This window comes from Sinocyclocheilus rhinocerous, unplaced genomic scaffold, assembly GCF_001515625.1.
Source record: "Sinocyclocheilus rhinocerous isolate Xijiao unplaced genomic scaffold, SAMN03320098_v1.1 scaffold397, whole genome shotgun sequence".
NCBI lineage: Eukaryota > Metazoa > Chordata > Actinopteri > Cypriniformes > Cyprinidae > Sinocyclocheilus > Sinocyclocheilus rhinocerous.
In genome coordinates this window covers 639,208-651,773 of record NW_015663491.1, presented here as the reverse complement: position 1 = coordinate 651,773, position 12,566 = coordinate 639,208, and the positions used below count along the sequence as shown (strand labels likewise).

General features: G+C 38.6%; 3 protein-coding genes across 12 annotated transcripts in view; 2 read left to right on the top strand and 1 right to left on the bottom strand.

The window, feature by feature from the left end:
• The first annotated feature begins 2,871 nt into the window (after positions 1 to 2,871).
• LOC107728846 (zygote arrest protein 1-like) lies at positions 2,872 to 4,752 on the top strand. The gene is made up of 4 exons (XM_016539133.1): positions 2,872 to 3,515; positions 4,189 to 4,281; positions 4,350 to 4,424; positions 4,488 to 4,752. The coding sequence occupies exons 1-4, from the start codon at positions 2,904 to 2,906 to the stop codon at positions 4,629 to 4,631; spliced, it is 924 nt and encodes a 307-aa protein (XP_016394619.1). The 5' UTR covers positions 2,872 to 2,903; the 3' UTR covers positions 4,632 to 4,752.
• Positions 4,753 to 5,883: 1,131 nt separating this feature from the next.
• Positions 5,884 to 7,297, top strand: LOC107728847 (SUMO-conjugating enzyme UBC9-B-like). Its single transcript, XM_016539134.1, has 5 exons — positions 5,884 to 5,968; positions 6,208 to 6,280; positions 6,373 to 6,482; positions 6,778 to 6,857; positions 6,951 to 7,297. The coding sequence occupies exons 1-5, from the start codon at positions 5,924 to 5,926 to the stop codon at positions 7,009 to 7,011; spliced, it is 369 nt and encodes a 122-aa protein (XP_016394620.1). The 5' UTR covers positions 5,884 to 5,923; the 3' UTR covers positions 7,012 to 7,297.
• A 901-nt stretch (positions 7,298 to 8,198) lies between these two features.
• Positions 8,199 to 12,566, bottom strand: part of LOC107728845 (protein furry homolog) — a 69,395-nt gene continuing 65,027 nt past the window's right edge. For 8 of the 10 annotated variants that reach the window (XM_016539130.1, XM_016539131.1, XM_016539122.1 and 5 more), the window contains 4 exons: positions 11,201 to 11,218; positions 10,742 to 10,852; positions 9,459 to 9,661; positions 8,199 to 8,692 (listed from right to left, as the gene is read on the bottom strand). In XM_016539130.1, coding sequence (XP_016394616.1) covers positions 8,434 to 8,692; positions 9,459 to 9,661; positions 10,742 to 10,852; positions 11,201 to 11,218 — 591 coding nt within the window. In that variant the 3' untranslated portion in view covers positions 8,199 to 8,433. The remainder of the gene's footprint in view (positions 8,693 to 9,458; positions 9,662 to 10,741; positions 10,853 to 11,200; positions 11,219 to 12,566) is intronic. The other 2 variants (XM_016539124.1, XM_016539132.1) reach the window with 1 other exon arrangement.

Here is a 12,566-nt window from a genome sequence, read left to right as displayed (position 1 = left end):
AGTAGTGAGTAGTGAAACACACACCCGGAGCAGTGGGCAGCCAATGCTGCAGCGCCCAGGGAGCATTTGGGGGTTCGGTACCTCAGTCGTGGTATGGAGGGTGGAGATAGCACTGGACATTCACTCACACCACCTACAATCCCTGCCAGACCTGAGACACGAACCCACAACCTTTGGGTTACAAGCCCAACTCTCTAACCATTAGGCCACGAATTTATGAATGAAATACATCTACAGTACATTACATTAATGTTAACAGTCCAGGCTTGTAAACTGTATTGAAAATAAATATATATAAAAATTATTTTAAAAATGCTTCATACAGTCATTTTGAATCGGTCAGTCCAATTTGGATGGAACCAGAAGGAAAAACTTCCATTGTAATATGTTAATGCCAATAATATGTTCCCTGGGATTGTTTTATTAGCTTTAAAGCAGCCATTTGGCCTTCTGAAGGGGCCATGCTCACATTATCTGGGCTATTGGCCTGTCTGACTCAGACAAAACATCAATGTTACAGTCACATTGACTGCCAATGCATATACTGTAATTCAATGAATAAAATAATTTATTACTTTGGCAGGAATAAAAAATATTGTTTTCTATAATCAGTTTACAGGAGCTATCTGCTGCTCTATGTAATCAAAAAACATTATTTTAAACACCTAAATTTTACAAGATATTATTTTATAACACCTAAATATCACAAAATATTATTTTACAACGCCTCTCCTACCTTGTACCATCCAGACGAGGAAAAATCAATGGTGTGAGTCCTGTGCTTCCCTGCAAGGCTTGTTTGTCAGTAACCTGTTAAAGGTCAGTTTTGTGTGAATTTATGTTGGGTGGTGAAGCACAATTTATATTCCATATCACAATGAATGGTAATATTGAGTTTCACTGACATAAACATTGTGAAAGGTTATAGCCAAAATTATTTTATTCCATATAGATGAATTATAAATAGAGATGGTTGGATAGAAAGAGAACAGAAGAGAAGAGGGCAAACAAATCCAAAGTGTGCTTTCAGCTGGAACAAAAACAACACACTCACTTGAGTGAGCACTGAACTTACTTAAATATGGAGGAGTGTGGCATATTTCTAAAACGTTTCAAGCATTCCTCTGTATGTGGAGGTGGTGGTATTCCAAAGGTTGTTAATTCATGAACTGAAGAATAACTAATTGCTTAAGTTGGTCCAATGGGGCTGTTCCTAAAATGTAAAAGTTGCTTTGACCGAGAGAGTGTCTGCTAAACGACTATTATTACTAACAGTGCTTGAAGACATCCCATTGTACAATACAGATAATAATGGATTTCTCTTTCTCATACTTTCTTTTAATTATAAAATTAAAAGTACCTAGACAAAGCAAAACAGGAAATGACCTCCTCATCATAAAAAACACACTTTATCAAATGCAACTAGGGCTGCAACTAACGATTATTTTGATAAATGATTAGTTGGTCGATTATTTTATATATTTTTTTTCGATTAATCGGATTAAAAACAAACAATTTTCTTTTTTTATTTTATTGACAAAAACACACTATTCCACATTCTACCCAATGTCCTTAAAACAAACGTGCCAACTGAATGCTATGAAAACATACAGTGTTTAACAATTTATTAGACCACCTGCCATAATAAAGAGAAAACACATTTTAGGAATTGTAGGAATCTGTCAAAAAATTGTTTAAATAAAAAATGTTTTATTGTCATTTATTTATAACTAAATACTTTTATTTATTCACATAACAAAAATGGCCTCCTATGCCCTTCATAGCTTGCGTTCTTGCTGGCATTGTTTACTTTTTGACTGTAATTGGGTATCTGAAAAAAAAAACACTATAAAGCTCTATGCCTTTCTTTCATAGATAACAGAAACTCTCCTGCAGCATCTCATTCTGTTTCCTCCACTATTTTAGATGCATTTTGTCCATAGAAATAAGTAATTCAGTGCTTTAATTTGACGCGACGGGCTGAAGTTGGACAAGTAAGTTATGTAAACTCCGTTGGACGTGCACTGTGGGCAGATCCGATTAATCGATTATGAGAATCGTTGTCGATGATTTTCATAATCGATTTTATCGATTAGTTGTTGCAGCCCTAAATGCAACCTAGACTGAACAGCTTGAACTACAGTATAGTAAACCTAGAATTTAAGGCCTTTAGTAAACCTTTAGTTTAATTCTCTCTGTTTGCCATTCATAAACTGCATAACAGAGGCAAAGAGGCTTTTAAAATCCACCTTTTATTACTCTCCATTTATTTGAATGCCAAGCAACATACCCGACAAATCATTACTGCTATTCAAATCTCCACTAAGTAAAAGAGTCTGTAAAAGAAGAGACTATTCAGTAATCTGGTTGTCAATTAACATTGAATTAATCAAGATTTATATAATATAATATAATATCATTAATGAAATAAAGAAAATGTCAGATTTCACTATTTTAATCACCTAATCTTTTGTTATTTATTTATTAAAAATAAAATGCTTATAAATACATATATTTTCACAGTATATTAATTTATATAATACAAGTTTTAATTAACTATTTTATAAACATTTACATTTATAATTCACCTTGTCCTTTGGTGTGATAATTTATTATTAAATATTCCATGATGTCTCTCAGTTATTATATTACATTACAGTGATCATTTCTAAATAATTTCACTGTAATATTGTTATTTTAAAAATACAATCAGGATTGACTTGTCTCGATTGCAGTTTCAACTGTAACGCCAAATTTATATAAAAATGCAGAGATCGATCTTTACCTGATGCTAACGCGTCACGCCAGCACGTGATCAATGCTAATGAGGTCGCGCCAATTAAGGCGTGTTCTCTGGAAGAAAATAAATATTCGGCAGTGCCTTTGTTCATGATCACGCCACAATGGAGGAGTTTCTCATTGCACCTTACAACTGTGGAGGCTATCCTGGCTATTTCCCCGTTTATCCCGGCAACTGTAAATTTAAGCACCAGAACTGGAACAAAAAGGGAAACAGTTTTTATGTTGCGCCAGACGCCCCCGATTATTTCGACTTTTATAAGCGCGCGCAGTTAAAAGCGATATTATCTCAGGTGAACCCGAACCTAACGCCGCGCCTCCGCAAGGCCAACACTAGAGAGTTCGGTGTGCAGGTCAACCCAAAGGTAGATACCACTGTTCAATGCTCACTCGGGCCCAAAACGCTGTTTTATCGCGGTGATAAATGGGACTCACCAAGGACGCCGTCCATCATTCCTCTGAAATACACCCTGCCCAGCACACCTGTCAACTCCGTGCGCTTCTCCCGCCCCGTCGCCATCTACTCTCCTGTCTTCGACCGCAGGATTTTCTCCTTATCCACGACTGCCGGTGAAAGCAAGGACGATGGAGGGGATGAGAGCAAGGAGACGGACAGCGAGACGGACGACGACGAGAAGTGTAAACCGGATGAACCGACTCACGAAACACTGCAGGGTAAGTCGGTGATTCAGCGAAATAAACGGTCAAACTTTCAGGTTTGTTGTGGGGAAATTACCATGGCAACCGTAATTTCCCCCTAAATTACGTCGGTTATTGTACTTTCGAATTATGGTGAATTTTAGGTTGGCGATGAATCCTAGCTAGTGCGGGCTTTTGACATGGTTCATCTCCGAATAAAAGCTGACCTCATAAATATGCAAGTGGTTATTGACGCTCAATGCTGATTGGGTGAATTCAACTCCTGACGATTACTAGACTTGTCTATGAATTTTATTTTTCCCCCCAACTTGAAACTTGCAAAAGTGAAGTGTTGTGAATAGCTGCTTTTTCGTTACTTTTTTTTTTTCTCGTCTTAACTCCTCAGTATCATGAATATTCAATGAGGTAAACTAAGGCAGTTTTTTTTTAACTGCATGTAAATGGTATTGCGGCAGAAACTGTGTTGCGCAGACGATTACTAGACTTGTCTATGAATTTTATTTTTCCCCCCAACTTGAAACTTGCAAAAGTGAAGTGTTGTGAATAGCTGCTTTTTCGTTACTTTTTTTTTTTCTCGTCTTAACTCCTCAGTATCATGAATATTCAATGAGGTAAACTAAGGCAGTTTTTTTTAACTGCATGTAAATGGTATTGCGGCAGAAACTGTGTTGCGCATTTCTTTTATGTAAATAAAGCTAACGATAATTCTAACCATTTATTCTGGTTTAGTTTCTGGAGCAGAAATACGGATTTTATCACTGCAGTAAGTGCAATATTCGATGGGAAAGTGCGTTTGTGTGGTGCATCTCGGGGACCTCCAAGGTAAAATGCTTTTGACTTTCAAACTTTTGATCTTAAGACTCGAACCTAATCAGATGGCACTTCCACAGGTGTACTTCAAGCAGCACTGCAGAAAGTGCCAGGCGGGACTGAATCCATATAGGGTGGAGTCCATTCAGTGCCAGGTATGAGTAGTCAAAGTGCATTTGAAGCTGTTTGTAAAACTTGACCATGTTCGGGTTCACCAGGTTTGCTGCAAGACTCGCTGCTGCTGTGAACGGAAGCAGAGGCACGTTGACATGCGCCGTCCTCACCGCCAGGATCTGTGCGGCCGCTGCAAGGGCAAAGGCCTTTCCTGTGACACCATCTACAGTTTCAAGTACATAGTCTAATTGTTCATGTCTATAAACGTTTTAGAATTGCATTGGTAGCTCAAGTGACATCTTGGGTGGGATGTATTGTATTTTTGTATTCCAATAAATTTATAAAAACCAATAAAGTATTGCAGCATAATGTCAGTGTGAATATTTCTGCTTTGTAATGGGGTAGTTCACCCAAAAATAGTCACTTATTCCCACTTTAAAAAGGGGCATTTTGTAAAGCGGTTCTAGTTAAACCGTTTTGGTTCCAATTGACTTCCCTTGTGTTTTCTGACCAGTAAATTGGAACCGACACTGTTTGGACAAGGTTTTTTTTTTTTTTTTTTTTCTCCTTCAAAATGATGTCTTGTGTTTAGCAAGAGAAGTGCATACATGTTTGAAGTTGTTTTGTTTTATTTTTTTTCCCCCCCTCTTTTAAAGTGTACTATCCTTCTACAGGAACAAAATGAACTTTGTAGTTAACTTATTCCGTTCCAAACCTATATTTTTCTTATGTAGACACAAGTCATATTTTGAAGGAAGTTCAACTTTTTGTTTTTTCCATGCAGTTAAACTCAACAGAATCCAAAACGACACTTTTTGTTGACGACATGCAGCTTTTTCAAATATCTTTCCTGATCATATTTTGCCCAAGATCATGTGTGCATGAATAAAACTGTCAATAAAGCTCTTTTACATAAACAACAAATGTCTTTGCTGTAACTTGCATACAGTGCAAAATCACTCCTTTTCTTGGACTCTGCAGATGCCAGAATAGCTAAAAAACAAACAAACTGGAGAATCTCAACATGAAGAAAGCACAATTTACTTCACAAAAGCTTAAAGTATTTACAGTTTTTGAAAAATCTGGCTAAAATCGTGCAGTGTGAACTCGGCATTAAGTGTTTGAGGTGCAACAGGGTTTGTGTATGTATCAGTTCCCAAACAACAATCTTTTCAGAGAATTATTAAATTAATATTATATTTAATATTAAACTGCAGTATTAACCTTCGGGGGAAAAGCACTGAAGGGTTTAATGAAGGGGAGTACTTTCTATCTATGGAGGAGAGACTTATTTTCAGATGTCACTATTTTAATTTATTCTGTTGAGTAGTCACTATTGAAACTGTTGGGGTGTATTTTGCTCACACAAAGTAGACCACAGATAAAAACAGTTTCTAGAGTATGACATTTTGAATTTTTTTTTTTCCACCCACCCACAGGATAAAAAAAATATATATATTTATTTGTTTATAGTTGTTTTTTTTTTGTTTTTTTCCCTCAGGGTTTTGTAGCTGTACCAACAAAAAACCCTGATGGAACTATGAACTTGATGAATTGGGAGTGTGCCATCCCTGGAAAAAAAGGGGTAAGTGCCAATTTGGAAAATGTAATTTAATGTTTGTGTTCTACGAATACGACATTTAATATTCAAGTTTGTAAGGTGATGGTTTGCAGTACAGAGACCCATTACTATTTACAACTGGTATTTGCATTAATCTCAAATGTCTCCTTTTTTTTTTTTTTTTTTTTTTTTTGGGGGGGGGGGTGGAGAAAAAAAAACAACACGTTTCAGACCTTGTATGCATTTTATTTTTTTCTCCTTAGACGCCGTGGGAAGGAGGCTTGTTCAAACTTCGGATGCTGTTTAAGGACGACTATCCTTCCTCTCCACCAAAGTGTAAATCAGATGTTCAGTGGATCTAATCCTTGTGCATACGACAAAGTACAAACATTGTCTAATTATCCCTGGTTTTTATCCTGTGAATTCAGGTAAATTTGAGCCCCCTTTATTCCATCCAAATGTATATCCGTCTGGTACCGTGTGCTTGTCTATATTAGAGGAAGACAAAGACTGGAGGCCTGCCATTACAATCAAGCAGGTAAGCTGTAAAGGTTGGATCCTTAAAGGTTGCACTGCTTTGTAAATTGATCGATACATTGTTAAATGTCTTTAAATGGAACCGCAAATAACAAAGTGTAGTTCAAGATTATTATGTTTAAAGATGAATTATATTTTCATTGGATTTAATTTTCAAGTGACTTTTTTTTTTTTTTTACACTTGATCTTAATGTCATTGATTGGTGCATCTTAATCTCCTTAAACCAAATCTTCAATGCAATCCTGAAGAGGGCAGTGTTATCTCATAAAGCTCTGCAACTGATTTATATTTTTAGATTTTGCTAGGAATCCAAGAACTCCTTAATGAACCAAATATTCAGGACCCCGCACAGGCTGAAGCATACACAATTTACTGGTACGCACCTCCAGCTCAAATATAGTCTTGCCCGTGGAGACTGAAATGCTTATTGCCTCCGTTATGAATCTTGTGTTTGCGTTTCTGTTTCAGCCAGAACAGAGTGGAGTATGAAAAAAGGGTCCGAGCACAAGCCAAAAAGTTCTCGCCGTAAAGCTCAAGATTTCACACTGTATTGGAAATGGGTTTTGACCAGGTCTCCTTGCCCCTGTTACTCCCCCCTTACAAATCCTATCCACTTCATACTAATTTACTGCTGGGCTTAAAGAAATGAATGTGTCGTGCCATTGTCAATCCACTGATGCTCGTCATAACAAACTCTTCCTGGGGGTTTTAAATTTGGTCTTTTGTATATTATCTTTTTTTTTTCCTTCCCGTTTGGGCAGCAGAGGAGCTCACACGAAGTTGAGGTTTCCGTTTTTTTTTTTTTTTTTGGGGGGGGGGGACCAATGACAATTTTCCCAAAGAGGCTTTACAGTGTGCAATCTCTCTAGGCATGCACTAGTGACAAACACTAATCTCCCTGTGATGCCTCCCTTTTCCACTTTACACAACATTTTAATAAAATACAACTTTTAATAAATACAATTCGAAAGTAAATACAATAATGCATGCTTGGCAACTGACAAAGAACAATTTCGAAAACTATGTTCAACACACTGATTTCTTAAATACAAATTTACCCTAAACGTGAGCCTGTGTACGGTGGAGCGCAGGACGTCGATTGAAACAGCCAAACAATCTCATACCAGCACTTGAAGTAGAATCCGCTTCAGCAGTAGTAGCTTATCAGTTGTATGAACAAATCGCTGAATGTCAGTGTGTTTGTGTGCAGGTGCGGAGGCTGATATTTAGCGGTACGCCAGTGATGGACAGGTTCACAAAGACACAAGCTCTCAGCTTTAAACAGTTACAGGTATCATGACGATGACCAAAGACATACATTATGTATGACCAAAGACGACAGTATCCTGTGTCGTTCCATCTTCAGTTTTGCAGCATGTCCTGATCGCTTTTAAAGACATTCTCGAACAGTTACAGTAGAAAGGCATCCGTTTCAATGATCCATCATTGCACATTCCCCACGTTAACAAACAAACCAAGTGGAAGTTCTCACTTGGGTGCTTCCTTTCTGAAAATGCAGCATTGCTTTCAGTAGCAAACAGGATTTTTTTCTTCTCATGGTTTACGACATGAAAATGTCAACATAGTGCAATAATTAAAAGATGCGTTTGAGTGGCTCAATCCAAGGAATCTCGCAGGAGCAGCTCCGTTTCTCCATTATTGCTGCACATTTGAGGACCTGAGGACACGCTCACTCTCAGGAGCCCCTTCCTATTCAGTACAGTCAAGGATGCTCGTGCAAGTTTCCCTAAGAAGGGCACAAGTTTATGAGTTACACCCTCAAAAGGGTGGCAGCACTCCCAAACGTCACACTGGATCTGGCCTGGAGCGGGTGGCAGGAGCGGAGGGTCGTGGGATGAGGGCTGGCACAGGAGAGGTTGGTTGACTATGGAGGAATCCAGTGGTGGAGCGGTCCAGGCCAGGGCTGGTCTGGGGTGCTGCAGGCTTCCTGTCAGAGACTCACGCCGGACACGCTGGAGTCCAGGAGGCTGGATGAGATCACCTGGTACCCCTGAGCGTGGCGGATCATGTCCCGAATCTCTCCGTTGAGCTCCATGATCTTTGTGCAGACCTCTGACATGTCCTTGTTTGAGCCAACCAGGGCAAAAGTGCCAGTTTGGCCCAGAGTTTGGTGGCGGAAGTAGACGTTGAGGAGAGTCTGGATCTCATCCTCTGAGCTGCCACCGAAAATGTCATTTGGCCACATTCGTCTAAAAAGTAGAAGAAAGTTTAGTAAATCTCAATACCAGTACAATACTCAGTATCAAGTTCAACGTCACAATGAAAAATAATATGCTGTTAAACACACCAGTGTTAATGTTTAAAATAATTGAAAACATTAACTTAATTAAAAATAAATAAACTATAACTAAATAGATTTCCATTACTAACAACTAAAATAAAATCAAAATGGCCACAAATTCATTTTAGTTTCTGATACATAGTATATTACAAAAATGTAAAACATTTACAACCTGCCTTCATTGAAGGTAAAAATGTCACTTGATACTCTAGCAATAACACTGGACTGTGCTAAAAAATTAAATAATGTTAAAATTTGTAAATAGTTGTACATTAACACTAACGGTCTAAAACAGGGGTGGCGAACGTCGGTCTTGGAGAGCCGCAGCCCTGCAGCATTTTGCTTCAACCCTAGTCAAACACACCTGAACAAGCTAATCAAGGTCTGAAGGGTTACTAGGAAGCTACTGCATGTGAGATTTTATTAGGGTTGGAGCTGAACTCTGCAGGGCTGCGGCTCTCCAGGACTGGAGTTCGCCATCCCTGGTCTAAAACAATAGTAGTAACGATACTAAAAATGAAATGAAATTAAAAATAAAATAAAATCTAATAAAATAAAATAAATGAAGTGCGAACAAAAACGAAACTTACAAAACAGATGGATAAATAATATATAAAAATCTATTCTATACAAAAAACAGAGTTTTGTGTCCCTCTAGTGGTGTCATATCTCACCTGCACTCTTGAGTGTAGCGGATGGCCATAGAGAACTCGCTGTTGTTCAAGCACTCCAGGATGGCCTGTACAGCTGCCTCTGAGCTGGGGAAGATGGACTGGGAGCCGTGCCTTTGGCCGTCCTCTAGATCGCCAGCTAATGAGGTTTCCGCTAGCCGCAGGCAATTCTTCAGATCGCTCAGTTCACGCGACATGTTCCACAGCTACAGATTGAAAGCACATGATCAGGACTGAGGGTGTACTCACGCTAGGCACGGTTGCCTTGAACCAAGCCCGAGCACGATTATCCCCCCTCCCCACTCCCCCGCTGGCCTGCACTCACACTTGCACTAAACTTTCCGTGCCGGAGCACGCTTACGTCATGTATGAGATAACCTGGAGATAACGGAGAAAACCACTTTCGCTAATATTCTGCCGAATAATTAATTTATAATTTATGCCGTGCATTGATTTTCACTTGTATGTATCAGAAAATTATTACGGAGACAGCTGAGGTTAATGAAATAATTTGCAACTTTTACTCGCAAACTACATTTCCTGTCCATCAATAAGGTAAGAACCAGAGCCATTATAAACCTAAATATACTTGATTTAATTAAATTTATTGAAAAGTGTAGTGTAGTAGTAGTAATAGAATATGTTTGCGGTCGTAATGACAGTAGCGCACACAAAATAGGATCTGTTCCGCACTCCGGCGCGGTTAGCGCTCACACTGCATGCGTTCCGCACCCGAGCCCAACCGAACCGTGCCCTGGCCCACCTCTTCCAACCGGGCCAGGGCCGACTAAACGAACCGCGCCCGAGCGCGGCACGGAGCGCTCACTCTAGTCAAACGAACCGGGCTTTGGGGGTCCAAACGCGCTCGGGCGCGGTTCAAAACGCCTAGTGTGAGTTCACCCTGAGTGTTTTCAATCAACAAAAGTCAACCAGCTAGTGACTAATTTTATAGTCAGCCAAACTAATTTTTTTTTTGCTCAATTAGTAAATTGTTCCTTATGTTTTTTTTAAAGATGCACTACATGTTTTCTTAGGTTTTGCTGGCTGATACGACATTGGTATTGGACATCTTTCAGCACAGACGCTGAACAACAGAAAATGTCTATTTCAAAAATGTCCAGTTTTAACTGTAGAAATGTCCAAACTGTCACCAAATTCACAATATTTGTTTAGACCTCTTTCAGGCTAATTTAAATAATTCTCACATTTCATAAAATATTAAAAATCAATTCTAATTATAATTAAATAAACCAAAAAAGAGATCAGGTAATGGGTGTACTGTGTACCTCTGGCACAGAGCTGATGGTGTTCACTTGTCCGATGAGTTTGCAATAGGACTGATACAGCAGAAGGAGCTGGAAGTGAAGTTTGTACAGTCGCTGACACAACTCCAATTGCTGTGGATGATACAGATACATTAGTCATATGACATAATAAAGGAATCATACATACTCACAGCCACAAAGATTAAATACACAACTCTAACATCCATCAATGAGTATGTCTATATGCATTAAATAATAAAAAAATATCTCAGTATTTTATTTTTACTTCTGTAGTCTTAAGACCATTTACATGATCTTAAAAGTGTGGTTATTCAGCATAAGATTGTGTAAGATCATGCAAGTAAACACGCTCGCTTGCAGGTAAACTGAACTGAATGCATGTAGTGAACTATAAAGCTGCAAACACAGATCACTCGCTCTAACAGATGAATAAGAGAACGTTTTTAGTTTTAAACTTACAGCCAGAGTTTCCATTTGCTGTAGAGCATGTCATAAAACAGGAAAGAGTTGAGAAGGGAGAAACAGACAGCATTAATACCCAGCATGCAATCCGTTAGACTGTGCCACTATGCTCAGAAATCCCATCCACATAATTAGAGGATTAGTGCCAGTTGCATTCAATCCAAGAACCCAAGCCATATAAATCATGCAGAGGATGATAAAGAGGCGCACAGAGTGACAAGAAGAAGAGGAGCGAGGAAATATTACATGAAATATTGCATTGATAAATACACTACCGTTCAAGTGGTTGGGGTCAGCAGGAAATGCACTGCAAACGGAGTAATGTGAGCCTGGCATTATGTGTGTGCGCTGCAAGTGTGCATGAGCGTATGGTCTCCAGGAGAGCGCGCGACCGCTGAATGGTTAAATACTGGCAAGAATTAAAAAGAAATGCAATTTATAAACTTTAGTGACGATGTGACACTGCCTCGATTGTGCAAGTGACAATTCCTGTGTCAACTGTGCAGCGTGTAGCTCGCTTATAGACAGACGCGATGTGTGGTGATTTGAAGCGTATTTTGAGAGAGAGAGAGAGAGAGAGAGCACGTGCGCACGGTGATTCACTCACACTGTTTGTGAAATTACGTCTCACACAAGGTTTTCAAATTACTTTATAAGTTATTTAAAGAAAAAATAGGAAGGTGAGTACCTCACCTTCAGAATTATAATTATTTCACCCGTGCCAGACAGAGACTGAGACGGTGCCACTGCATGTCGTGCCAAACCTCTCACGGCAGCCTCATCAGCTTGAGATCGTTTTTTTGAGACCGCCGATCGATCATCCCAACGTGATTATCGGCCGATAGTGATCGGTAGCCGATCAATCGGAGCATCCCTAATTTTTATTTTAAATAAATGCTTTCCGTTTTAACTTTTTATTCATTAAAAATTTCTGAAAAAAGTATTGCCATTTCCTAAAAAACATTAATTTACAGTATATTGACATATATCAATTGATATATCAATTGACATTGATAATAATAAATATTTCTTGCGCAGCAAATCAGCATATTAGAGTGATTTCTGAAGAATCATTTGACACTGAGTACTGGAGAAATGGCTGCTGAAAATTTGGCTTTGCCATCACAGGAATAAACTGCATATTAAAAAATATATAAAAAACTGTTAAATTTTTACTGTTTTTGATCAAATAAATGCAGCCTTGGTGAGCATAAGACACTTCTTTCAAAAATATTAAAAAATCTTACCAACCCCAAACTTTTGAATAGTAGTGTATATGACCCACTAAATAACATAATATGTACAGATTTAACAGGAACTATTGTGTACATATTATGAATGTTCATTCGTGTAAACAGAGCTC

Bases quoted from the DNA above. Each gene is read 5' to 3' on its own strand.
- LOC107728847 (XM_016539134.1), top strand. From the start codon at position 5,924: ATGAACTTGATGAATTGGGAGTGTGCCATCCCTGGAAAAAAAGGG. The intron at 6,483-6,777 runs GTAAGCTGTAAA...TTATATTTTTAG, and splicing joins CTGCCATTACAATCAAGCAG to ATTTTGCTAGGAATCCAAGA. The intron at 6,858-6,950 runs GTACGCACCTCC...TTTCTGTTTCAG, and splicing joins GAAGCATACACAATTTACTG to CCAGAACAGAGTGGAGTATG.
- LOC107728846 (XM_016539133.1), top strand. From the start codon at position 2,904: ATGGAGGAGTTTCTCATTGCACCTTACAACTGTGGAGGCTATCCTGGC. The intron at 3,516-4,188 runs GTTTGTTGTGGG...ATTCTGGTTTAG, and splicing joins ATAAACGGTCAAACTTTCAG to TTTCTGGAGCAGAAATACGG. The intron at 4,425-4,487 runs GTATGAGTAGTC...CGGGTTCACCAG, and splicing joins TGGAGTCCATTCAGTGCCAG to GTTTGCTGCAAGACTCGCTG.